Below are 22,862 nucleotides of genomic sequence, written 5' to 3' on the forward strand. Positions count from 1 at the left end.
GGGGCCACTGGATGCAGAGTCTGGGTGAGGCTGGGCCGCAAGAAAATATTTAAAAAAATAAAATAAAATGCATACTCTTCAGCATGTCTAGTTTTATAATTACGTTTCAAACGGTATTCCTTGTGCACCGCAACTTTCTCTGTGCAAATAAGACACGTTGGAGTGCCCCTGTGCTCAACAAAGAATATTGTATCTCCTACTTTTCTTGGAATTGTCTTTGCGCATCACAAACCTTTCTCTTCACTGCAGGCTTTGAAAAAGACATGTTTGGGGTTGTGGAATATATTTCTATTGAGCTGACGCACGGAGAATGTTATTTCCACAATGTGTGTCGTTTGCGCTTTTCCTCCCTACAGCAACACGGCGGTCGGCGGATAGTAGCCGGGAAAGTACCAGGATAGCGAGCGCAAAAAAGTGACTGCTACCTGAGTGTTATCCGGCATCATATAGAAATACATGTAGTGTTCATCGTGTGAGGCAATGCAAATTAAACAATAAAAAAAGCAAATATCGGTTTGAATTGGTCCAGGTTATCGGGGACTGTTATTACTGATGGACAGGTGTCGCAGTGTGACTGCAGCCAGGCACTTAAGAAAATCCTCGTCTCCATGGCAACGTCTCTGTCGCTTTCACTCATTTGCCGCTTATCCACTAACGCTGGGGTAGGCAACCCAGAACGTTGAAATAGCCATTTTGAACCCAAATAACACAACACTGTCAAGCGCCATTCATATAAAACTCGCGGGCCGCACTAACATTAAACTTTCATATTAGGGTGGGGGCCGTTAAATAATGTCTCACGTGCTGCGTGTCTGATACCCCTGCTTTAAACTATAACCAACCATGCATCACTCTAACTCTTGTCTCAAAGTAGGTGTACTGTCACGACCTGTCACATCACACCGTGACTTATTTTTATTATGTTTTCCTGTGTGTAGTGTTTTAGTTCTTGTCTTGCGCTCCTATTTTGGTGGCTTGTCCAGTTGTGTTGGTATTTTCCTGTTGCAATTTCACGTCTTCCTTGAACGCTTTTCCCCGCCATACTTGCCAACCCTCCTGATTTTTCAGGGAGACTCCCGATTATCAGAGCCCCTCCCGAAAATCTACCGGGGCAACCATTCTCCCGAATTTCTCCCGATTTCCACCCGGACGACAATATCTGTGGCGTGCCTTAAAGGGACTGCCTTCAGTGTCTACAACCTGTCGTCACGTCTGCCCACCATACAAACAGCGCGTCGGCCCAGACACATAATATATGCAGCTTCAACACACTCACTTTAGGGAATGCAAGGCATACTTGATCAACAGCCATACAGGTCACACGGAGGATGACCGTATAAACAACTTTAACACTGTTACAAATATGTGCCACACTGTGAACCCACACCAAACAAGAATGACAAACACATTTCGGGATAACATCTGCACTGTAACACAGCATAAACACAACAGAACAAATACCCGGAACCCCTTGCAACACTAACTCTTCCGGGATGCTACAATATACAACCACCAAACCCCGAATGTTTACTGTATTAACTAACCTGCGCAGGGACAACGGATGAAAATTAGCCATTGTCCTAACTGGCATATATACATTGTTGCTCTATGTTGATGAATATGCATTATCCAGATTCAAATAAATAAATACATTATTGTCATCACTGCTGACTCTTCCTTATGTTGCAGCGATATGGTGCACACCACCGAAAGCCTGCGCAAAGCCAAGCGTTTGGCAGGCAAGTCTGAAAAAGAAATCCAGAACTGCGATGTTTTTCTGGAGCCATACAGAGTCGCTCATGATCAACTGGCCAAGGAGAACCGAGAGCTTCAGATAGAGCTTCTAACCGTGAAGGCCGAAAAGGAACGTTTGGACAAAGGTAAGATGAAGGAGACGTGAGCATCATCGTCAGCAGAGGTGTAACGATTACTTTTGATGAGGCAGATTTTGTGGTTGCTGTGTCATTTTATTCAGAACGATAAGATGCAAAACGATTCAATGAGTTGAAATCAATTCAGTAACTTTTTATCAAAAAATTCACCCAGTGTGACTATAAAATAAATACTTGACAAATTTCCTATATTCCTGCTATTTCTTTTAAGGAAATTTCCGTGGATCACAGTGGTTTAAATCATCCAGCAATTTTCCACCGCTTGTCCCTTATGGCAGTGGTCCCCAACCACTGGTCCATGATGCATTTGCCACCGTGCCGCAGAGAAACATTGAATAAATTATAAACGACTTAACTCTAGGTAATATAAGAACTCCATTATCCAGCATGCCACAGTATTAAAGAGCATGCCCAGTAGCCCCGTTTAGGATGCCGGCAGCTTGGTGTTTATGATGAGCACGCTGTGGAATAAACTTTAAGAACTCAGCCAACACGCCTTGTCTGTATCTTTGATGATTAGACAAGACAACACATATTTGCAAGGCCATTTTCGAGAAGGATATTAAAAGAGAAACTATATCTTGTGAGACGTTGTCGGCCAACCCCGGAAGAAATTATGTTATGATATTTTAAGAGGTAATTATTGAAGTCAGACATCACTGAAGGTCTAGGTGGGAAATGTACTGTCCGGCACTGACATGGGCGGAAGGCGGCGTACACCCTGGAAAAATCGCCATCTCATTGCAGAGCCAACACAGACAGATCAAATAGACAAGTCACCAAGATAATTACTGTGACGTCCGGATATGTATTTTCATGCCCAGTGATCATGTCATGCATTTCTTTCATCATTATGTACACGACACTCACAATAACACATTGCAGTTCTCTGGGCAGATTAAATGCCCTTGACCTCAGAGTCAGATATTCCACATTTTTAGAGCAGGAGTTTGAAATCATCTTACCGTGCATCATGTATGTTTAATGAGGGCAGTCGTTCCTCCTTCCCGAGTCTTGCCGCGGAAGTTTAAAGTCCGTCCATTATTTTTGGGTGATAGAGTGGCCGTGCCAGTAACTTCATCCACAGCTTCCGCCGTCCTAGTCGTGTTCGTTGTGTCCTTGAGCAAGACATTTCACCTTTGCTCCCGATGGGTCGTGGTTAGGCCCCTGCACGGCAGCGCGTGTGAATGTGTATGTAAATGGGGGAATGTGGAAATAGTGTCAAAGCGCTTTGTGTACTTTGTCAGTAGAAAAGCGCTATACAAGTATACCCCATTTACCATTTACTTTACATTTACCAGGTACTTCCTCCTACCTCCAAATACATGCACCTGGGGATAGGTTGATTGCCAACACTAAATTGGCGCTAGTGGGTGAATATGTCTTGGCCCTGCAATGAGGTGGCGACTTGTCTAGTGCAGGGGTCACCAACCTTTTTGAAACCAAGAGCTACTCCTTGGGTACTGATTAATGCGAAGGGCTACCAGTTTGATACACAAATAAATTGCCAGAAATAGCCAATTTGCTCTATTTACCTTTAATAGATAAATCTCTACATATATAAAAAAAATGGGTACTTCTGTCTGTCATTCCGTCGTACATTTTTTTTCCTTTTTACTCAAGGTTTTTTGTAGGGAATCAATGATGAAAAAACATTTAATTGAACGGTTTAAAAGAGGAGAAAACACAAAAAAATGAAAGTTACATTTTGTAACATAGTTTATCTTCAATTTCGACTCTTCAAAATTCACCCGAAAAAAATAAAGAGAAAAACTAGTTAATTGGAATCTTTTTGAAAAAATAAAAAAAACAATTTATGGAACATCATTAGTAATTTTTCCAGATTAAGATTAATTTTAGAATTTTGATGATATGTTTTAAATAGGTTAAAATCCAATCTGCACTTTGTTAGAATATATAAAAAAATGGGCCAAGATATATTTCTAACAAAGACAAATCATGATTTCTTCTAGATTTTCCAGAACAAAAATTTTAAAAGAAATTCAAAAAACTTTGAAGTAAGATTTAAATTTGATTTTAAAGATTTTCTAGATATGCCAGAATATATATATTTTTAATTTTAATCATATTAAGTTTGAAGAAATATTTCACACTATTCTTCGTCGAAAAAACAGAAGCTAAAAGGAAGAATTAAATTAAAATGTATTTATTATTCTTTACAATAAAAACAATAAATTTACTTGAACATTGATTTAAATTGTCAGGAAAGAAGAGGAAGGAATTTAAAAGGTAAAAATGTATATGTGTTTAAAAATCCCAAAATAATTTTAAGGTTGTGTTTTTTCTCTAAAATTGTCTTTCTGAAAGTTATAAGAAGCAAAGTAAAAAGATTTATGAATTTATTTAAACAAGTGAAGACCAAGTCTTTAAAATATTTTCTTGGATTTTCAAATTCTATTTAAGTTTTGTCTCTCTTAGAATTAAAAATGTCGAGCAAAGCGAGACCAACTTGCTAGTAAATAAATACAATTTAAAAAATAGAGGTTGCTCACTGGTAAGTGCTGCTATTTCAGCTATTTTTAGAACAGGCCAGCGGGCTACTTATCTGGTCCTTACGGGCTACCTGGTGCCTGCGGGCACCGTGTTGGTGACCACTGGTCTAGTGTGTACTCCGCCTTCCACCCATGTGCAGCTTGGATAGGCTCCAGCACCCCCCGCAACCCTGAAAGGGAGAAGCGGTAGAAAATGGATGGATGCACATACTGAACAGAGGAATGATACAAGTTTTTAACTTCTTTCTGCTCCTTTTTATTGATAATTTACTTTAATTATTAGTACTGTTGATTGTTTTATTTATTTTTTTCTTCATTTGATTGATTATTATGAATTTCCCAGCAGGCACGTGACATTGCAACAACACTGTAAACTTGCTGAATAAGGTCATAACGTGGAGCAACTCAAACATAACGTTGAAACAACATTCTCTTTGACAACGTTTAATCACCGTCGGGTTCTGACCGTGATTTGACCATTGAATTTGTCATTTTCCAACCAATATTCTACAACACAATTACAACGGTGAAACAACATGCTCTTTGACGACGTTTAATCATTGCCAGGTTGTGATGTTAATTTGACCTTTGAAATTTGGTAATTTCCCAACTAACATCGTGGATTTAACAGTTGATATCAGTGTTGTCTCAAAGTACGAATACAACTGTTTTGCAACATTGTTTTGAAGTGATTTTTAAAGGACGTGTGTCTAATCAATGTTGCATCAATGTATTGTGCCTGCGGGGTTGTCAGTAGTGTAACTGAAAGAGCTAACTAACTATGGTCAGCTCCTCCCCGTCTGTCGCGCTTTGGTTTCGGGCTTATTGTCGCCTTTTGCACCCTTCTGCAGCTGTCGGAGCATCTAGTTAGCATAGCATGCTTGCTCGGAAAAGGACTCCAGTGTAGCTGAATCAAAAAGTCCAAAATGTTGTTTATTAAGGTCGCCCGATCATTAAAAAAAAAATTCAGAGTTAATCATTTGAGCTCAGTACAAAAAGATGAGCAAAAAACGTACAAGTTGCCTTTTGGGGAGCGCCGACTTTGATCTTTTTGAGTAATGTTTACGATCTTTAATGATTTAAGTGCTAACAACAACTTTATATAAAGTATGTTGTTCATAAAGCCAATGTTTTCTATTTTCGAAAAAATCGGCTATATTTTAAATCAATGTTAGATCGATATATTCATTCATTCATTTTCTACCGCTTAGTCCCTTTGGGGTTGCGGGGGGCGCTGGTGCCTATCTCAGCTACAATCGGGCGGAAGGCGGGGTACACCCTGGACAAGTCGCCAGCTCATCGCAGTAGATCGATATATATCTTCTGGGCGTCCAACAAGCCGAGAACAGATTGAGTTTTTTTTATTTTTGGATTATAATCGATCTATCGAAATATCAATAAACAGTTACACCCCTAATCCTCAGGCCATGGAGACACCATGAAACCACCTCTGTTTTGTTTCAGAGATGAAAATCTTCATCACAAAGCAGGAAGATGAGCTGTCTTCCCTGAAGTCTCTGAACAAGCAGTATATGCAGCAGGTTCGCTACCTGGAGAAGGACAGCAAAGAGAAAGCTAAGACTGTCCGTCAACTGCGGAAAAGGAATTCAAATGCAGTGGTGCAGGCGGGAGGTAGGCCTTGGATTGCAGTGTCTGCAATGTGTTTTACTACTGTGGGTACAGAAAGTATTCAGACCCCTTTTTCATTGCAGCCATTTGCTGTATCAAAAAAGTTCATTTCATTTCTTATTAATGAACACTCCAATGCAGAAAACTTTGCAAATGTGTTTATAAAAAAAAAACTGAAATAAGACACCGTCATAAGTATCCAGACCCTTTGCTGCGTATTGAGTAGAAATTCCATCTTGATCTCATCAGACCAGAGAATCTTATTTCTCATAATCTCAGAGTTCTTCATGTGCTTCTAGACAAACTCTTTGCGGGCTTTTATATGGAGAGGCTTCTGTCGGGCCACTCTGCCATAAAGTTCCGACTGGTGGAGGGCTGCGTTGTGGCTTGTGCAGCCCTTTGAGACACTTGTGATTTAGGGCTAGATAAATAAACATTGATTGATTGATAGTTGACTTTGTGGAACTATCTCTGCATCTGTGTAGCTCAGCCACGGTAATATTTGAGTTCTTCTTTACATCTCTCACCAAGACTCTTCTCCCACGTTTGTTCAGTTTGGCTGGACGGCCAGGTTGAGGAAGAATTGTGGACGTCCCAAATTTCTTCCATTTCGGGTTTAGGCAGGCCACTGTGCTCTTAGGAATCTTAAATGCTGCAGAGATTATTTTCTAACCGTGGCCACATCTGCACCTTGTCACAATTCTCTTTCTGAGCTCATTTGGCAGTTCCTTTGACCCCATGATTCTCATTTTCTCTGACATGTACTGTGAGCTGTAAGGTATTTGTGTGTATGCCTTTGCTAACCAAGTCCAATCAGTTTGATGAAACACAACTGGACTCCAATAAAGGAGCAGAAGCATCTCAAGGAGGATCAGAAGAAATGGACAGCATGTGAGTAAATATGATTGTCACAGCAAAGAGTCTGAATACTTACAAACATGTGATATTTCACTTTTATCTTTTCAAATACATTTAAGAAAAATTATATATTAGTTTTTTTTTCTGTCAAGGGATGAGAAATTAAACTTTTTGATTTTAGCAAATTGCTGCAATAAAACAAAGTGTAAAATATAAAGGGATCTGAATACTTTCTGTACCCACTGTATTAATGACAGTAAAAATAAGAAAAGCAATAAAGCACAATTTTAATACAGATGAAAAAAGGATCAGCCCTCATTCTCCTCGGTCCGCGCCTCATCCTGATGATGCGTATGTAGCCGAACTTTTGCAGCAGGCAGATAAAAGGTAAAAGATGAAACGATACGACGTGCGTGATGATTGCAGATGTTGAGTTTGCCTGACATCCTAAAGCAATTAACTTTATTGACTTTTCAATTGTAGGATCTTTGAACTGCATGACGAATCGGCAAAATTAAAAGCGGATCTGGAAAATGCCCGGGGACAAGTAGAATTCTTAAATAATCATGTGAGTAAACGACAGACATATGTGACTGTCATGGAGAACACAAGTTCAGAAGATGTGAGAGAGGCCTGTGTTTAGGATATGTTAAAATCCAGGCTAAAAATACTGCTGCTCTTTTTTTAAGCGGGACCTGCACTTTTTGGGGAATCGTGCCTGTCAGTCACAATCCTTATGTATGACAAGAACACTGTTTTTTTTTTTTTTTTCAAAGGCCTTCTAACTCGTAAGTAAACGCTAGCAATAGTCGGCTAACAATGGACCCAATGGGAGTCGCATATAAAGCGCTCTAAAAAACATCCAAAAGCCTCCGTCCTCAGGTATTGTAGTAATGCAGCATCGGCTGCTGATGTAATCCTATCCTCAGTGCCTATGTCCTCCCCATCACCCACAGCTCTCCACCTGTGCGTAGCGGAGTACCAAATTGTATGATCGGACTATATATAATTACATTTGGCTGCTGGGATGGTAGCCTGGATTTGGGCAGCTACAATTTTCTTAAATAGGTCAAGATGAAGCAAGTGTGAGTAATTTTGTCTTTCTTATGAATTTCAATTCGGTTATGTGGTTTATTTTCTTTATTTTTGTTTGTCTTTTTGATGTTCATTATTAGTAATAGCTTTTTATTTGTGATACTACTCTAAAATGTACATACAAATAGTTTGTGTGTTTATATGTGGCGCAGTGGGAGAGTGGCCGTGCGCAACCCGAGGGTCACTGGTTCAAATCCCACCTAGAACCAACCTCGTCACGTCCGTTGTGTCCTGAGCAAGACACTTCACCCTTGCTCCTGATGGTTGCTGGTTGGCGCCTTGCATGGCAGCTCCCTCCATCAGTGTGTGAATGTGTGTGTGAATGGGTAAATGTGGAAGTAGTGTCAAAGCGCTTTGAGTACCTTGAAGGTAGAAAAGCGCTATACAAGTACAACCCATTTATCATTTTATCATTTATTTATATTTCTATTTTCCAGGCTTACTATTGTTTTTTTTAGTCATTGTATTCCATTTTGTGTTGAGTTTTCTAACCTTCCACCTTTTATTAATGCCTAAGAAGTGTATTTGTTGTAATGGGAGGGTTGTTTTACAAAGTTTTGAATGTTTTCGTGGGGGGAAAAAGAATCACAATTCCACAAAGTCTCCGTCATCGTTGTATATACCCGCTGTAAGGATATACTGTATGTAATGTAGTAACAGACACATTTATAATAACATGTAATATTTACCTATTTTGCTCATTGTAAGCATACGGCGGCTTATTTATTGATTTCACAGCCGCATCACAACATTCACTTTTCCTTACTAATGGCAGACTTCATGGGAGACAACAAAGACTTCATGGTAGACAACAAAGACTAAAGGACAATTGATGATCAAGAGCATTATATTTTTGAGTCTGAATATAACAAGAATAAGCTACACGTCTTAGAGGCCGTGTGCTAAACAGATCCAGCTTTAGTGAAACACTAAGCATCATGCAGGAGCATTGCTGAGTGTTGAAAAAGATGTACAAACTACAAACATAATAAAACAAACATTTACTGTAGAATGTCTGCTCCTACTGGGATGTCGACTGATGGGTGGTTTATATCTTTGGGTTTAGATGAAGAATTATACATAATCCTCATCCAGGTTTAAAAAAAGAAAATGCTGCAAACCAGCGTATTTTTGTAATTCGCCATCTCTAGGTATAATTAGTTGAATGTCAAAGTTACAAACTTTTTGGTTTATGTCAACGGCCTTCTACTATCCAGGTGGGAGGCATGATTTAAAATCTAGAAGTAACTGCTACCATCTCAGAGGCGTTGCAGCATCTCATGTCTGCATAAGATTATTAGTTCTATTTAATCAATGCGCCACTAAATATAGTCAGGTCACCTGGTGTAAATTGTTGGCGGTTTTTGGATGTTTTTTTAAAGGGTTTCATTGGGGACGGCGTGGTGCAGTTTGGAGAGTGGCCAAGCCAGCAACCTGAGGGTTCCTGGTTTGATCCCCACCTTCTACCAACCTAGTCATGTCTGTTGTGTCCTTCAGCAAGACACTTCCCCCTTGCTCCTGATGGGTCGTGGTTAGGGCCGTGCATGGCAGTTACCCCCCATCAGTGTGAGTGAATGTGTGTGTGAATGGGTGAATGTGGAAATAGTGTCAAAGTGCTTTGAGTACCTTGAAGGTAAAAAAGCGCTATACGCGATATATACCCCATTTCCCCTTTTTTTTTTTTACCATTGACGAAATATTGTACTCACATTAGTTACATTGTTAGCCATCTCGTACTTGCCATATTTACCGACTTAGAATGCATGGAAAAGGAAAAATGTGTTCTTGTCTTACATAAAAATTGTGAATGACAGGCACAATTAAAAAAAAAAAGCGTGCAGTTCCATTTTAAATACACAGAAGGTACTTTATCTACACTCTTTGATTTTAATTATAATTGTTTTTATGAGGATTTTATTATATTTGAATTGATTTGAATGATTATTTTTAATCATTATTTAATTTATATTTTTTTGCCTTGCCTAGTTTTCTCAAGTTTGTTGCCGTGTTTGTTACTTAGATTGACGACCTGCAAGAGGCCAACAACCAACTAAAGAGGAAGTTGGAGGGAGTGCAGCAGAAATACTCCACCAAAGTAGCTGACCTCACCTCAAAGAACCGTGAGCTGTGCGGCGAGTTCGTGGCCATACTTGACCTCGCCAGGCAGATGGAAGTAGACAACAAGCAAAAGTTGAAAACGGCTGATACAAAATTTCAAGATATGAATGTGAGATAGTGGGAAGGCCTGGAAGAAAACAAGCTGTAGAAAATAAACTAAATCCATAAGTGATAATTGGTACCTTTCTCCTCCAGGAAGTTGTGCAAAAGCAAAAAGAAGTGATTAAAGATTTGGAGGATGAACTGGGGAAAATAAGTGTGGTGAGGGACACAGTTTTATTTTTCATTTGAAACCAAGTTGTATGAGCTATAACAATATTTCTTTATCCAACACACAATAATTCTGTTTTTCTAGGATGGCCAAACTCTTGCTTCCGCAGATGAACATGGACAGGAAACGAAGGAAGTTGACATTCAGAATGTCGCCCACAGTGTAAGGCTGATTTGATATGGTCTTGAACGTGCAATAACATATAGTATTACCTGGCCGTTTGCCTTGTACAACCAGCAGGAGACTTGGGGCAGGCCTAGGACACGCTGGAGGGACTATGTTGTCATAGCTGGCCTGGGAAAGCATTTGTGTACTCCAGTGGAACAAGATTTGTCTCACTTTTGTTATTGCTATCATTCTGAATAATGGGAATTTGTGTTTCAGGAGTTGGATTTCATAAAATCTCATCTTGGAGAACAGTTGGTAGAGCTGAGAGGACAGAATAAGAAATTGGAGGGAATGGTGGATTTCCTCGGGGCTGAGAAAAGCAGACTGCAGGACAAAGTGGAGAAGTTGATGTCATTTGGTAAGCTGCATTGCTTGCTGATTGTTAATGCAGTCCTTTGTCTTCCTGAATTAATTGGTGATCAAAATCGCTGTCTTCCAGAAAAAGTCTTAGTCCTGGATTTGGAGGGCATGCGAAACAGATATGGCATTTGCCGATTGGCGTGCTCTTCATCTCGTCTGGATGCTTTTGTCAAGAGTCTAGAGGAGGAGAGGGATCACTATCGACAGGAAGTTGAACACTATAAAGTCTTTGTAGCAAGTAGCCCCAGTCACAGTCCAGGCAAGCAGAAGAGTCCAAAAAGCCAGGTAATCAATTTTAATTAAATTTAAGAGAAAAGAATCAAAGAAGCTGCAGGATCTTGACTCCTGTGTTTGGACTCGTTGGTCAACACTATATTTCCTTAGCATGACCACAAAAGCTCTAATCCATCTGCTGAAATATTGAATCTGAAAGATGCGCTCAGACTGGCCAATGAAAAACTCCAGCAGGTGACAGCTGAAAAACAGTCGCTGATGGGAGAACTGAAGGTCAGAGATTTGATTTAATAACTGAATCATTAACTTCACGCAACATTTCCAAACCAGTAACAAAAACACTTGCAGCAGACGAAAAGCTCAGCATGGATGGAGTCAAACATCCAGCAGGTGACGGATGAAAAAGAAGAAGCTATGGAGAACAATACGGTTAGTACCAATGGCTCTCTTGTATGTCTGTATGGCAGCTAGAGTGGCCTTGCCTCGTATGAACATCACTTCCAAACACCTTAAGACAATGTGCTAGACAATGAGTTGACAGCCTACAGCTTTTAACTTACTGGCTAGAACTACTCGATCTTAGGGGGTAATACTATGATTTTTTTTTTCTATATGTAAAACACTTCCTTGTGGTCTACTTAACATCTAATGGTGGTTCTCTGGACAAAAATTGGCATGGATCATGTTTTAAGCTGCTTTTTGACAAACTCTCTTTAGAATGTGCCGCTTTTGCGGGTGGTTTTATTTACGTGTTGAGTCACCACACCGCCATGTTTTAGTTTTTAGGGCTTCTTTATTGAGTCTACTGAAAGATATGTAGGTGAACTAAAATAAAATTATATATTTTCCATTCATGTCAGCAATTCAACTTTAAATGTTAAACTATGTATGAAATATACTCCTCACATGGAAAGTGAGATATGTCAAACCTTTGTTATAATTTCCATGATAGTGGCTTAAAGTTTTTAAAAATCCACAATTTTCTGAGGAAATCTTCAAAATTATATCAAAAGAAGATTTGAAATATGTTTAGTTGCATGTGGTTAGCCCATGTTATATACTAGTTTCACCTTGTAAATCTAATTGCTGGAAAAACGAACCTTTGCACATGTCTATGAAGGTTCGCATTCATCCAGGTCACTGTCATCTCAGGGCATTCAATTGATTGCAACTGGACTTTTTGGTTTGTTTTAGAAGACGTTTCGCCGCTCATCCAAGTAGGCTTCATCAGTTCGTGCTCATAGACTTAGATTGGTCAGATCTTCTTTGCACGATATTCAAATTTTTTGAGTTTCAGCTTTTTATTACAAAAACTGAGGATCCAGCATGCATGTGCAGTCTGCCCCACAACAAGAGGATAGACAAAAATAAGGAACTTATTGACTACAACTTTGGATTACAACTAGATGAAAATGTTGGACTAACGCAAAGGTTTTCGGGTAAACATCTAACATATATGGAGATAGCCACCGACTAAGGCAAAATACGTCACTAACTTCTGAAATTCAAAAATTGTTTGGAGCAATTTTGTAAGAAGCCAAGATTGTTTTATAAATATCTGGATTTATGGGGATCCCAAAAACACAACAGGTTCCAACAGGTAAGAAAAGTTGGTTTTGCACAAAAGGACCCCTAAATCATTTGGGATTTTTTTTATGGACCAGTGTTCCAAACCCCAGCAGATTGCAGGCTGGAGATGTTTAGACATTTATGCAGTCTTCTGTTTTAAGCTCTTCTTAATTTTCTCCATGTAGTACACAAAAAAATAATTTTTCGACAAGTGTTGTCTAAACTGACCTATGCCTGCCAATGTTTTTGATCATTATCATTTCACAGCAAGAGCAACTCACGCAAGCTTCTAAAAACCTCAACCTGAAAGACGAACGTAAGCAGATAGAAGAAAAACTCCGGCTGGTGTTGGGTGAAAAAGAGTCATTTATGAATAAATGTCAGGTGAGTATAGTAATAATAATTATTAGTCCCTAGTGCTATAACGGTACACGCTTTTGACTGTCATGGCAGAGGCTACAGTATGACTTTTATTACCAGAAGGGTTTTTGTCTAGAAAGGAATCCGGCGTTAAACTAAGCCAATACATGCGATTGCCTTGCTGACAAAGCTGAAAATGTAAAAAAGTAGAACTTCCTGTTTATGTATTTTCAAGTTTGGATTTCTCAAATGTTAGCAAATGGAGTTGCAGTGTGAGCAACACAGCTCGGAATTGATAAGCCTGAAAGAGAAGCTCAGACTAGCTGAAGAAAATAACCGTCGGGTGACGGCTGAAAAAGACTCAGCAGTGGAGGAAGTTCAAGTTAGTACAGCAGGACATTTGATGTACATTCGTTTTTTCCGACACATCTCTGTATAACTTTTGACATTTCTTTTGAACGACAGCAAAAGCAGCTACAGTGTGAGGCCCACACCTTAGAAATACAGTCCCTTAAGAAGGGGCACAACCTGGAAGAAGACAAAACCCAGCAAGCAACGACTGAAAAAGAGTCACTGAGAGAGAAATTAACGGTTGGTACGGACTTGTTTTGGCATGATATTTTGCAAATCTAATCAGACCTATCAATTTCTTACAAATGGAGCAGCAGCGTCAACAGGATCTCTCAAAAACATCTGATGAAATCTCAAAACTAAAAGAAGAGCTCAAACTGTCCAAAGCAAAAACAGAGCAAGTGACCGCTGAAAAAGACTCACTGGCAGAAGAGTTGAAGGTCGGACTTGTATAAAATTTAAATACATCATGATATAGTTTACAATATAATGCATTTGTTAACACTGGATTGCCATGGGAAATTCAGCGGCAGCATGCGAAGCACAACTCAGAAACATCTGCTGAAATCTTAAAACTGAAGGAGCAGCTTAATCTGGCAGAGAAGAAAGTCCAAGAGGTTATTTCAGAAAAAGGCACACATATAGAAGAACTGAAGGTTAGTACCAGTGGACTGCCTGGGTTGTTACACATGTTGAATGTTACATAAATAAATACACAACATTTCCCAATTCATAGGAAATGCAACTGGTGCAGGAGGAACAGCAGTCGGCTGCAATTTCTAACTTGGAAAAGGAGCTCAAACAGGCCAAAGAAAAAATTGAGCAGTTCACGAAGGTAACTGAGGTTTGTAACTGATGACACATCTGTAATTATTTTGAACGGATCGTCACAAATAGGACAGACATGAAGTTGCTAAAATGACACGACTCCCAAGAAAATACAGGTGGAACGGGAGCAGTTGAACTTAAATGCATCTGAGGAAATGTTAAACTTCAAAGAAGAACTTAAACAGGCAGAAGAAAAAATCCAGAAAGTAATGGCTGAAAAAGACTCACTGATGGAAGAGCTTAAGGTTAGTACTGCAGGACTTTTTGTGTAAAATCTATTGTAGTAGTTCATATCACAGACATTATGTGCAGCGGTCCACAAGTTTTGAACTTGCCAAAACATTACATTAATTCACTAATTTTAGCAAAAGGAGGTGGAGCATGAGCAACATACTTTGACAACATCTGAGGAACTCTCCAACCTAAAAGAGGAGCTCAGGCAGGCAAAAGACAAAATCCAGAAAGTGATGGATGAAAAAGTTGCACAAATTGAAGAATTCAAGGTTAGTAGTATGTTGTTTCATATCTATGCATTGGATCTGAAACAAATACACGTCATTCATAGCAAAGGCAGCTGCAGAGTGACGGCCGCGACTCAAAAACAGTTGCTGACATTTTTAATCTGAAAGAGGGGCTGAAACTAGCAGAAGAAAAATATATGCAGGTGACTGCAGAAAAAGACTCACTGGCGAAGGATTTGGAGGTTAGTACCGAAATACTTCCTATGGTATGCATCTATACTTCCATCATGTTTATTTGACAAATATAACCCAACTCGACAATAAAAAAAGTTATTGATATTTAGCAAGTGCGGCAACAGAAAGAACAGGAAATCTCAAAAGCATCTGATGAAATCTTAAAACTAAAGAAGCAGCTCACACTGACAGAAGAGAAAGTTAATGAGATCGCTTCAGAAAAAGAGGCAGAAATAGAGGAACTGAAGGTAAGTACCGGAGGACTTTGAGTGTCGTTACACATGTTACCCTTTACATAAATGAATAATACACATATGTCAAAACTCTAATCATCGGCAGCAAGAGGAGAACAGCTCAACATCTGTAGAAATTTTAAAACTGAAGAAGCAGCTTAATCTGTCAAAAGAGAAGGTCCTAGAGGTGGCTTCAAAAAAAGATGCTGAAATGGAAGAACTGAAGGTTAGTAGTGGAGGACTTTTTGTGTTGTTACATATGTTGGATCTTTACATAAATGAGTAATAAAAACATCTTAAAACTGAAGAACCAGCTCAAACTGACAGAAGAGAAAGCCCAGGAGGTGGCTTCAGAAAAAGACGCAAAAATCGAAGAACTGAAGGTAAGTACTGGAGTACTTTTTGAGTTTTTACATGTGTTGAATCTTTACATAAATGAAAAATACACCTATCTTAAAACGGAAGAACCAGCTCAAAGTGACAGAAGACAAAGTCCATGAGGTGGCTTCAGAGAAAGACGCAGAAATGGAGGAACTGAAGGTTAGTAGTGTGGGACTTTTTGTGTTGTTACATATATTGGATTTTTATATAAATGAATAATACGCACATCTTAAATCTGAAGTACCAGCTCAAACTGACAGAAGAGAAAGTCCATGAGGTGGCTTCAGAGAAAGACGCAGAAATGGAGGAACTGAAGGTAAATACCAGAGGACTTTGAGTGTCGTTAAAAATGTTACCCTTTACATAAAGGAATATTACACTCATCTCAAAACTCAAACCATCGGCAGCATGAGGACAACAGCTCAACATCTGCAGAAATCTTAACATTGAAGAAGCAGCTTAAACTGGCAAAAGAGAAAGTTCAAGAGGTGGCATCAAAAAAAGACAGAGAAATGGAAGAACTAAAGGTTAGTCGTGGAGGACTTTTTGTGTTGTTACATATGTTGGATCTTTACATGAATGAGTAATAAACACATCTTAAAACTGAAGAACCAGCTCAAACTGACAGAAGAGAAAGCCCAGGAGGTGGCTTCAGAAAAAGACGAAAAAATCGAAGAACTGAAGGTAAGTACTGGACTACTTTTTGTGTTACATGTGTTGGATCTTTACATAAATGAAAAATACACCCATCTTAAAACTGCAGAACCAGCTCAAAATGACAGAAGACAAAGTCCACGAGGTGGCTTCAAAGAAAGACGCAGAAATGGAGGAACTGAAGGTTAGTCGTGTAGGACTTTTTGTGGTGTTACATATATTGGATTTTTATATTGATTGATATAAATGAATAATACGCACATCTTAAATCTGAAGTACCAGCTCAAACTGACAGAAGACAAAGTCCATGAGGTGGCTTCAGAGAAAGACGCAGAAATGGAGGAACTGAAGGTAAAGTACCGGAGGACTTTGAGTGTCGTTCCACATGATACATCTTTACATAAAGGAATTATGCACACATCTCAAAACTCAAATCATCGGCAGCATGAGGACAACAGCTCAACATCTGCAGAAATCTTAAAACTGAAGAAGCAGCTTAATCTTGCAAAAGAGAAAGTCCAAGAGGTGGCTTCAAAAAAAGAGGCAGAAATGGAAGAACTGAAGGTTAGTAGTGAAGGACTTTTTGTGTTGTTAAATATGTTGGATCTTTACATAAATGAATAATAACACATCTTAACACTGAAGAACCAGCTCCAACTGACAGAAGAGAAAATCCAAGAGGTGGCTTCAGAAAAAGACGCAAAAATCGAAGAACTGCAGGTAAGTACTGTAGTACTTGTTGTGTTGTTAAATAGGTTGGATTTTCCATAAATGAATAATACACACATCTTAAAACTGAAGAACCAGCTCAAACTGACAGAAGAAAAAGTCCATGAGGTGGTTTCAGAGAAAGACACAGAAATGGAGGAACTGAAGGTTAGTCGTGTAGGACTTTTTGTGTTACATATATTGGATCTTTATATAAATGAATAATATGCACATCTTAAATCTGAAGTACCAGCTCAAACTGACAGAAGACAAAGTCCATGAGGTGGCTTCAGAGAAAGACGCAGAAATGGAGGAACTGAAGGTAAAGTACCAAAGGCCTTTGAGTGTCGTTACACATATTACATCTTTACATAAAGGACTAATGCACACATCTCAAAACTTAAATCATCCGCAGCATGAGGACAACAGCTCAACATCTGCAGAAATCTTAAAACTGAAGAAGCAGCTTAATCTGGCAAAAGAGAAAGTCCAAGAGGTGACTTCAAAAAAAGAGGCAGAAATGGAAGAACTGAAGGTTAGTAGTGAATGACTTTTTGTGTTTTACATATGTTGGATCTTTATATAAACGAATAATAACACATCTTAAAACTCAAGAACCAGCTCAAACTGACAGAAGAAAAAATCCAAGAGGTGGCTTCAGAAAAAGACGCAAAAATCGAAGAACTGAAGGTTAGTACTTGAGAACTTTTTTGTTATTACATATGTTGGATCTTTACATAAATGAATAATACACTCATCCTAAAACTGAAGAACCAGCTCAAACTGACAGAAGAGAAAGTCCATGAGGTGGCTTCAGAGAAAGACGTAGAAATGGAGGAACTGAAGGTAAGTACTGGAGGACTTTGAGTCTCATCACTCATGTTGTATGTTTACATAAATGAATAATACACACATCTCAATACTCAACTCATTGGCAGCAAGAGAAGCACAACTCTACTGCTGCAGAAATCTTAAAACTGAAGAAGCAGCTTAATCAGGCACAAGAGAAAGTCCAAGATGTGGCTTCAGAAAAAGATGCAGAAATGGAAGAACTGAAGGTTAGTAGTGGATTACTTTTTGTGTTGTTACATATGTTGGATTAATAATACACACATTTAAAACTGAAGAACCAGCTCAAACTGACAGAAGATAAAGCCCAGGAGCTGGCGTCAGAGAAGGACACAGAAATGGAGGAACTGAAGGTAAGTACTGGAGGATTTCAGAGTCTCATTACACATGTATGTTTACATGAATGAATAATACACACATCTCAAAACTCAACTCATCGATAGCATGAGAAGCACAACTCAAAATCTGCAGAAATCTTAAAACTGAAGAAGCAGCTTAATCAGGCACAAGAGAAAGTCCAAGAAAAAGATGCTGAAATAGAAGAACTGAAGGTTAGTACTGGACCACTTTTGAGTGCTGTTTCACATGTTGGAACCTTACATTAATAAATAATCCATCTTAAAACTGAAGAACCAGCTCAAACTGACAGAAAAGAAAGTCCAAGAGCTGTCTTCAGAAAAAGATGCAGAATTGGAAGAACTGAAAGTAAGTATGCAGGACTTTGTATTTCACATGTTGAATCTTTACATAAATTAATCATACACAATCTAATACTCAAATCATCGACAGCATGAGAAGCACAAATCAACATCTGCAGAAATCTTAAAACTAAAGCAGCAGCTGAATCAGGCAAAAGAGAAAGTCCAAGAGGTGGCTTCAGAAAAAGACGCAGAATTGGGGGAACTGAAGGTTAGTAGTTAGATCGTTACACTTTTTGGAATTTTAAATCAATCAATACATCATATTTCAAAATCCATAGCAAAAGCAGCTGGAGATTGAGGAACAGAAGTTAATTGAGATTGCGAACTTGGAAGAGGAGCTGAAACTGGCAGAAAAAAAAGTCCAAAAGGTGACAGATGAAAAAGACGCTGAATTGGAAGAAATGACGGTTAGTACAGGAAGACTCGGGAGTGTTGAATCTTTACGTAAATAAATGATACACACATCTTTAAACTGAAGAACCAGCTCAAACTGACAGAAGAGAAAGTCCAAGATTTGGCTTCAGAAAATGATGCAGACATGGAGGAACCGAAGGTAAATACTGGAGGACTTTGAGTGGCGTTACACAAGTTAGGTCTTTACATAAATGAATAATACACACATTCCAAATTCAAAACATTGACAGCATGAGAAGGATAACGCAACAGCTGCAGAAATCCTAAAACTGAAGAAGCAGCTTCAACTGGCAAAAGACAAAGTCCAAGAGGTGGCTTCAAAAAAAGATGCAGAATTGGAAGTACTAAAGGTTAGTACGTGAGGACTTGGATTGTTGTTACACATGATGGATCTTTACATAATTGAATACATTATATTTCATAATCCATAGCAAAAGCAGCTGGAGAATGAGGAACAGAAGTCTGTGGAGATTGCAAACTTGGAAGAGGAGCTGAAACTGGCGGAAGAAAAAGTCCAAGAGGTGATGGAGGAAAAAGAGACGCTGATGGAATCGACTGAGGTTAGATGATGATGCATCTCTGCATTTTTCGTACGGATCTTAGGACATAAATTTGTCAAAATTACCTATTGATCTGCAGCATGCACAAATGAAACAGGATCAATCATACCTCCATGCACCTGATGAAATTTTGAGCCTGAAAAAAGAGCTCAAACTGGCCCAAAAAAAAATCCAGCAGATAATAGCTGAAAAAGACTCACTGATGGAAGACGTGAAGGTTAGTAGTACAGGACCTCCCTGTTTTGTTGTACCAACTGTCTTTATAATCAATTCACTGTGTATGCATCATTATAACAGTCTTGAATAAATTAACATACAGTATGCAGTAATTCCCAATCCATAGCAAAAGCAGTCATAAAATAACTGACAACTCAACTTCATCCACTGAAATCTCAAATCTGAGTGACAAACTCAGAATGCAGAAAAAATAATCTGGTGCTGTTTACTTACAACTGGAAACAAAACCAAAATACTCTCAATTATTTTCCCTAGAGTTTTAACAAAAATAGCTGCAGCATGCTGACCAAAGCTAGAATACGTCTGTGGAATTTTTGATCTCCTCTGGTCACGTGACGGCACGGCTATGTCATCCTTCTAAAAAAGTAGTAGTTTGCTTGTCCACAACAATGACGACAAAGCAGCGTCATCAGACTTTCTCACCCAGAAGCCTTATCGTTTCAGGCCACCCAGAAAGATGAAAGGCTGAAACGATACAAAACTTTACCGTTCCCACTTAAACGTTTTTGTGTGGACAGGGCCTCAAAGAAAAGCTCAGAGTGGCAAAAGAACAAATCCAGCAGGTGACCGCAGAAAAAGACGCAATGATGGAGGAATTGGAGGTGAGCATTACTCTCATATTTATGCTGTGGGGACCATTATATAAGAACAAGAGTCCTACCACTTCTGGTTCATGGAGGACGGTGTGTGTGTATATATATATATATATATATATATATATATATATATATATATATAGATTATAATTATATAGCGCATCATTCATTCACCCCACATTCACACTCGGTAGTGGTAAGTTACATTTGTAGCCACTGCTGCCCTGGGTAGGCTGACGGACACGTGGCTGCCAGTTTGCGCCTATGGCCCCTCCGACTACCACTGGGGGCAAGACTGAAGTGTCCTGCCCAAGGACACAGCGGTAGGGATTTGGTACCCGCCATGCCGCTATATGCATATATGTGTGTGTGTTTGCTAACGATATGAAATTAAGTAAAACAGATATGGGCATCTACATCATCAATATGATTTGCCAGGACAGATTAAAAAAAATAAAATAATTTTGATCTGTGTTGGCCCTGCGATGAGGTGGCGACTTGTCCAGGGTGTACCCCGCTTTCCGCCCGATTGTAGCTGAGATAGGCGCCAGCGCCCCCCGCGACCCCAAGAGGGAATAAGCGGTAGAAAATGGATGGATGGATGATTTAGTTTTTTTAATCAATAAGAATCGCGATTAATTTAAAAAAAACATATGCACAGTCGCGATCAAAAGTTGACATACACTTGTGGAAAAAATATTGTCATGGTTGTCTTGAGATTACAATAATTTCTACAACTCTTATTTTTTTGTGATAGGGTGATTGGAGTACATACTTGTTGGTCACAAAAAACATTCATGAAGTTTGGTTCTTTTATGAATTTATTATGGGTCTACTGAAAATGTGACCAAATCTGCTGGCTCAGAAGTATACATACAGCAATGTTCATATTTGCTTACATGTCCTTTGGCAAGTTTCACTGCAATAAGGCGCTTTTGGTAGCCCTCCACAAGCTTCTGGCTGAAATTTAGACCACTCCTCTTGACAAAGTTGGTGCAGGTTAGCTAAATTGGTTGGGTTTTCTGACATGGACTTGTTTCTTCAGCATTGTCCACACGTTTAAATCAGGACTTTGGAAAGGCCATTCTAAGACCTTAATTCTAACCTTATTTAGCCATTCCTTTACCACTTTTGACGTTTGTTTGGAGTCATTGTCCTATTGGAAGATTCAACTGCGCCTAAGACCCAACCTCCGGGCTGAGGATTTTAGGTTGTTTTGAATAATTTGGAGGTAATCCTCCTTTTTCATTGTCCCATTTAAAGCACCACTGCCATTGGCAGCAAAACAAGCCCAGAGCAAAATACTTTCACCACCATGCTTGACGTAGGAATGGTGTTCCTGGGTTTAAAGGCCTCACCTTTTCTCCTCCAAACAAATTGTGGCCAAACAGCTGTATGTATACACTCGATCTATATATCTAAATATAGTGTTTGTATATATACTAGGGGTGTAACGGTACACAAACATTTTGGTTCGGTACGTACCTCGGTTTAGAGGTCACGGTTCGGTTCATTTTCGGTACAGTAAGAAAACAACAAAATATAATTTTTTGGGTTATTTATTTACCAAATTTGCAAAATTTTCCACCAAAAATATTTTTCTTAGTGGAATATTTTTATGTGAAGTAATTGAAACCTTGAATAGGTCAATAATTTATAATAACATTGATTTTGGTTCAATATTATGTTTTGAGCAATGACAGTTTGAAAAAAAAAAAAAACAGCTTTGTTTTGTTAGTCAACATTGCAACTTTTTCTAAATTACATTTAACCTTCAAGCTTTTTTATTTCACTTTTTTTATGTTTTTGTTTATTTTAATAGTATTTTTAGAATGTGCCGTGGGCCTTTAAAACATTAGCTGAGGGCCGCAAATGGCCTCCGGGGCACACTTTTGACACCCCTGCTATAGATAATAGAAAATTAAATATGATAAATCAATGGATAAAAGGCAGAGCCTGGAGACGCATGCACGTTTATCATAACTCTCTCGCTCTCTGCCCCTCCCTCACAATTGCTGCTGTTTCGTGCATAATTTGTTTTGTTTTTAACCCCTTTTAACCCTGAACGTACATTGTTAATACACGCAACCATAACTCAAAATGCCGGACATTTGAGGCATTTAAGAAATCCTGCCCTGACAGCCCCGCAAAAAAGGACATGTCCGGTGAAAAGAGGACATGTCCACTGTCCGGCATTTTGAGTATTGTTTACGCTACTTAATATGTCCGTCTGGAAACTCGTTCGGTGCACCTCCGCACCGAAACGAAACCCCCGTACCGAAACGGTTCAATACAAATACACGTAACGTTACACCCCTAATATGTACAGTATATAGTGTGTGTATACATACATGGGATATGACAATGTCAAATCGATCTCCTATTATGTAGAAGCTCACCTTGTGGGCCGGTTGCGTATTGATTTTCAAATAGTCGTCTTATATTTGACCCTTTTTGAAAAAGTTATGCCCTGAACTCAGCTGCCTAAACCTGCTTTTGGTGTATCGTGTTACCGTGCTACACTATCCACCAGTCGGTTTGGACATCACTGAGTGGATATTTAGTTATTTTTATTTAAAAATTATATT

At 39.0% G+C, this 22,862-nt stretch overlaps 1 protein-coding gene across 1 annotated transcript in view; it reads left to right on the forward strand.

Annotated features, from left to right (window-relative positions):
- The window catches only part of LOC133543296 (golgin subfamily B member 1-like), a 44,304-nt gene that overhangs the window by 3,796 nt on the left and 17,646 nt on the right, over window positions 1–22,862 (forward strand). The window contains exons 2-48 of the mRNA XM_061887781.1: window positions 1,690–1,880; window positions 5,870–6,037; window positions 7,189–7,279; window positions 7,376–7,460; window positions 10,008–10,214; window positions 10,301–10,366; window positions 10,461–10,538; window positions 10,761–10,902; window positions 10,984–11,189; window positions 11,289–11,411; window positions 11,487–11,567; window positions 12,975–13,091; window positions 13,324–13,449; window positions 13,533–13,658; window positions 13,733–13,858; window positions 13,946–14,074; window positions 14,155–14,262; window positions 14,354–14,491; window positions 14,612–14,749; window positions 14,812–14,949; window positions 15,052–15,189; window positions 15,281–15,400; window positions 15,483–15,557; window positions 15,640–15,714; window positions 15,797–15,871; window positions 15,963–16,082; window positions 16,165–16,239; window positions 16,319–16,393; window positions 16,486–16,560; window positions 16,654–16,773; window positions 16,855–16,929; window positions 17,011–17,085; window positions 17,165–17,239; window positions 17,333–17,452; window positions 17,533–17,607; window positions 17,689–17,763; window positions 17,856–17,975; window positions 18,045–18,119; window positions 18,210–18,317; window positions 18,397–18,471; window positions 18,556–18,675; window positions 18,746–18,874; window positions 18,946–19,020; window positions 19,112–19,231; window positions 19,313–19,441; window positions 19,521–19,658; window positions 20,197–20,280. Coding sequence (XP_061743765.1) covers window positions 1,690–1,880; window positions 5,870–6,037; window positions 7,189–7,279; window positions 7,376–7,460; window positions 10,008–10,214; window positions 10,301–10,366; window positions 10,461–10,538; window positions 10,761–10,902; window positions 10,984–11,189; window positions 11,289–11,411; window positions 11,487–11,567; window positions 12,975–13,091; window positions 13,324–13,449; window positions 13,533–13,658; window positions 13,733–13,858; window positions 13,946–14,074; window positions 14,155–14,262; window positions 14,354–14,491; window positions 14,612–14,749; window positions 14,812–14,949; window positions 15,052–15,189; window positions 15,281–15,400; window positions 15,483–15,557; window positions 15,640–15,714; window positions 15,797–15,871; window positions 15,963–16,082; window positions 16,165–16,239; window positions 16,319–16,393; window positions 16,486–16,560; window positions 16,654–16,773; window positions 16,855–16,929; window positions 17,011–17,085; window positions 17,165–17,239; window positions 17,333–17,452; window positions 17,533–17,607; window positions 17,689–17,763; window positions 17,856–17,975; window positions 18,045–18,119; window positions 18,210–18,317; window positions 18,397–18,471; window positions 18,556–18,675; window positions 18,746–18,874; window positions 18,946–19,020; window positions 19,112–19,231; window positions 19,313–19,441; window positions 19,521–19,658; window positions 20,197–20,280 — 5,200 coding nt within the window. The remainder of the gene's footprint in view (window positions 1–1,689; window positions 1,881–5,869; window positions 6,038–7,188; window positions 7,280–7,375; window positions 7,461–10,007; window positions 10,215–10,300; window positions 10,367–10,460; window positions 10,539–10,760; window positions 10,903–10,983; window positions 11,190–11,288; window positions 11,412–11,486; window positions 11,568–12,974; window positions 13,092–13,323; window positions 13,450–13,532; window positions 13,659–13,732; window positions 13,859–13,945; window positions 14,075–14,154; window positions 14,263–14,353; window positions 14,492–14,611; window positions 14,750–14,811; window positions 14,950–15,051; window positions 15,190–15,280; window positions 15,401–15,482; window positions 15,558–15,639; window positions 15,715–15,796; window positions 15,872–15,962; window positions 16,083–16,164; window positions 16,240–16,318; window positions 16,394–16,485; window positions 16,561–16,653; window positions 16,774–16,854; window positions 16,930–17,010; window positions 17,086–17,164; window positions 17,240–17,332; window positions 17,453–17,532; window positions 17,608–17,688; window positions 17,764–17,855; window positions 17,976–18,044; window positions 18,120–18,209; window positions 18,318–18,396; window positions 18,472–18,555; window positions 18,676–18,745; window positions 18,875–18,945; window positions 19,021–19,111; window positions 19,232–19,312; window positions 19,442–19,520; window positions 19,659–20,196; window positions 20,281–22,862) is intronic.

This window comes from Nerophis ophidion, linkage group LG26 (assembly GCF_033978795.1).
Source record: "Nerophis ophidion isolate RoL-2023_Sa linkage group LG26, RoL_Noph_v1.0, whole genome shotgun sequence".
NCBI lineage: Eukaryota > Metazoa > Chordata > Actinopteri > Syngnathiformes > Syngnathidae > Nerophis > Nerophis ophidion.